The sequence below is a fragment of the Orycteropus afer genome, unplaced genomic scaffold (assembly GCF_000298275.1).
Source record: "Orycteropus afer afer isolate SDZICR_OR568_19922 unplaced genomic scaffold, OryAfe1.0 scaffold00169, whole genome shotgun sequence".
Lineage (NCBI taxonomy): Eukaryota > Metazoa > Chordata > Mammalia > Tubulidentata > Orycteropodidae > Orycteropus > Orycteropus afer.
The window spans coordinates 2,582,877-2,586,289 of NW_006921756.1; the positions used below are offsets into that span (position 1 = coordinate 2,582,877).

Genomic DNA, 3,413 nt, shown 5'->3' on the forward strand with positions numbered 1-3,413 from the left:
AAAAAAATGAAGAAAGCAGATAATATAGAAAGAGTATCTAGTAGTGCCCTGCACAAAGTTATCTCATGAATGGCAGTTAGCATCTTCAAAGCCACCACAACTATCGTTGCTATCACTATCACGTTCATCATCATGCTTAGGGCCCAAAGTACAGGGTTCAAGTTTCTAGTATAATTAAATCCATACACAAATAGCTATCACGTAAGGCATTTGCACAAGTGCCAGAAAAGAGATACAGAGAATGCTATAGGAGAAGGGCACTCAAACTCCTTGCTGAGTTATCATCTCTGCCCCTTTCCACCAAATTGTAGCTATATCAAACTACTAAAATTCCCCGAATACACTGTGTTTTCATCCCTCTATGTTCTTGTACATAGTAATATTTTGTCTAGAATACCCTTCTCTCTATCTGCAGATTCACCTGGCTAAGTCCTATTTGCCCTTCAGGACTTGGCTCCAGTAAGTCTGGGTTAGATATAAACAAAAAACCAAACTCACTGCCATCAAGTCAAGTCAACTCATAGCGACCCCTCCTTGGGTTTCTGATGCGGTATTACTATGGAAGTAGACTGCCCCACCTTCCTTCCAAGGAGTGGCGAGTTTGAACCACCAGCCTTCTGGTTAGCAGTCAAATGCCTTAGGTTAGATATACATGCTTCTCAATGTTCCCACAATACACACTTGGACCTGTTTGTCTCCTTATCTCATTTCACTCCCACCCACCACCATCCAGTGCATATGTCTTAAATAACTATAAAATCTGAGTAAGGGGTTAAAGTTACCCAGTGGCAACTACAGAACCATATACATAGGAGATGCTCAATCAATATCCTTTGAATAGTCTCTTTCCTGTGGCAGAGTTCCTCTTTTAGAATCAAAACCTAGTAAGCTCTGGCCACTTTAGGGATTGAAAAAGTGTTTGCTCTAGATTTGTTTGCCTGATTAAGGTATTTAACCAACTTTGCCACCTGCTCTTATATTAGTCTAGAACAACTAGTATTAACTGGTAGTGGTGCAGTATAGCACTATTTCCCAATGCTGCGTCTGTAAGTTTATTAACTCCAATGAACAAAAACAGCTCTTTTAGCTAATAAAAATAGGCTACCTCCTTTTCTTGATGGTTAGATGATGTTTCTTTTTAAATGTGATTCTTAAACTGCCCTTTAAGAAAAGCTGACTTAAGTATTTCCAACTTCCTCTACTTGATGAAACTCCATTCCTCTGTAAAAAGGGTTAAAATTTTAAATATTTTGTAAATACACACTATTGCCCATTTTACCTGACTTTAATGTGTTGGGATCATAGTATATAAGACACCATTTTAAGAAGTAAAACGATCTGAAGTGTGTTCCCTGTACCTATAAATTCATATCCCAAACAAACAAACAAAAAAGAAAAACAAAGCTAACTCTCCATGGCTTACAAAGAAATACCACATTCTGCTACCTGCTTATTCATTTCTGTGATGTTTATCCAGACATTGTTCAAGCCCCGCTCTCCAGATTCAATCTTCTCAAGTTGTTTTTGTTTGCTGAGTAGTTCTTCATTAAGTTTGGGAATTTCTTGGAATGAGCTTTTCTGATTAGATTCCACTAAAGGCAAAAATAAGAACAATTATCAATAGCTATAAATTTTGCTCATGGCTCCAAGATGAAAACATAGTCATAGAGTAGGAAGAAGATGGATTAATAAAGTTAATTCTGGAAGAATAATTATTGAACATATATATATATATCAACTACACTGTTCTTTTATTTATGTAAATGTCTATCTTTAAGACTAAAGCTCCATTTTAACTGGTTTGCTAACCAAAAGGCTGGAGGTTCAAACCCACCAGCAGCTCCACAGGAGAAAGATGTGGCCTTCTGTTTCTGTAAGTATTTATAGCTTTGGAAATCCTATGAGGCAATTCTACTTTGTTCTATAGGGTCACTGTGAGTCAGAATGGACTCAATAGCAGTAGTTTTTGGTTTGGTATTTCACTACTAAGGAGCCCTGGTGGTGCAGTGGTTAAGCACTCAGATGCCAACCAAAAGGTCAGAGGGTGAAACCCACCAGCTGCTCTACAGAACAAAGATGTGGGAATCTGCTTATATAAGGATTATAGCCTTGGAAAACGCTATAGGCTAGTTCTATTCTGTCCTATGGTTGTTATGTGTCAGAATCAACTTGATAGCAAATTCCCCCCCACTATTAAAAGCACTTAAATTCTTTTAGTTCAGTTTCCTCATATGTAATATAGAAATAAAATATATCTCATTTATATAGACAGGGTAAATGATCAGGTATGTCTAGGCAAAAGGGAATATACCTATGACCACATGAGTTTGGCAGAGGATATTTTTATATATGTATCTGTATGCGCTAGTAAGCCACTCCTCGGAAGGAAGATGGGGCAATTTATTTCCGTAGTGATACTGCCTCAGAAACCCGAGGGGTCGCTATGAGTTGGGTCCGACTCAACGGCACGTAACAACAACAACATGCACTATTAAGAATGTCCATATATATAATAAAGCTAACCAGGCAAAGTTATAACTTCTTAGCCACAGCTGAACACCCTAAGAGAATGAGTCACTGTGCCCATGGGCTCAGGGCCATGGTTGCTTGGGACATCAAGGTCAACTAGTATAACATACTATACAAAAACACTGGCTTGCAAGTGGCCATATAACATGCAGTATGTTTCTCCTCATTCAGAGCAAAGAAGAATGAAGAAAACCAAAGATGCACAGAGACAATTAGTCCAAGAAACTAATGGGCCATGTGAACCTCAGCATACATGACCCTAAGACCAGAACTAGATGGTGCCTGGCTACCACTGTCAACCACTTGGGAAGCGATTAAAATAGAAGATCCTGGACAGAGTAGGAGAAAAATGTGGAACAAAGCACAAAATCATAAAAAAGACCAGGTTTACTGGTCTGACAGAGACTGGTGAAACCCACTTTGGGCCTGGAATTGAAAATCACTCCTGAGACTTCCGGTCAAACAGTAGACAGGTATATAAAGTGAGCATTTACACAGGTAGATACATCCCTTAGAAAAACCATGGGAGATCAGAAGGGCAGTATTTGCATAGGGAGATAGCTCAGAGGGCAGGAATGCAAGGAAGGAAAGACACAGGGAAAAGGTAACCACAGGGAAGAAGTAGGAAGAGAGCTGTTATGTTCCAGGGATTGCAATCAGTGTCATGAAACAAAATGTGTATTATCTGTTTTATGGAAAATGAATTTGCTCTGTAAACTTTCACCTGAATCACAATTAAAAATAAAAAAAAGAAAGCACCTCATAGGGTTGTTAGAATTAAGTGAGAGGATGGTTGTAAAGAACTTAACACAGCTGATCAAGCACACAACAAATGATCAATAAATGTTAAGCACTGGCCAGCTCAATTAAGGTTTTTTTTTTTT

At 38.5% G+C, this 3,413-nt stretch overlaps 1 protein-coding gene across 1 annotated transcript in view; it reads right to left on the reverse strand.

The window, feature by feature from the left end:
• Positions 1–3,413, reverse strand: part of EFCAB14 (EF-hand calcium binding domain 14) — a 53,526-nt gene that overhangs the window by 37,253 nt on the left and 12,860 nt on the right. Inside the window, exon 3 of the mRNA XM_007946699.2 lies at positions 1,447–1,592. Coding sequence (XP_007944890.1) covers positions 1,447–1,592 — 146 coding nt within the window. The remainder of the gene's footprint in view (positions 1–1,446; positions 1,593–3,413) is intronic.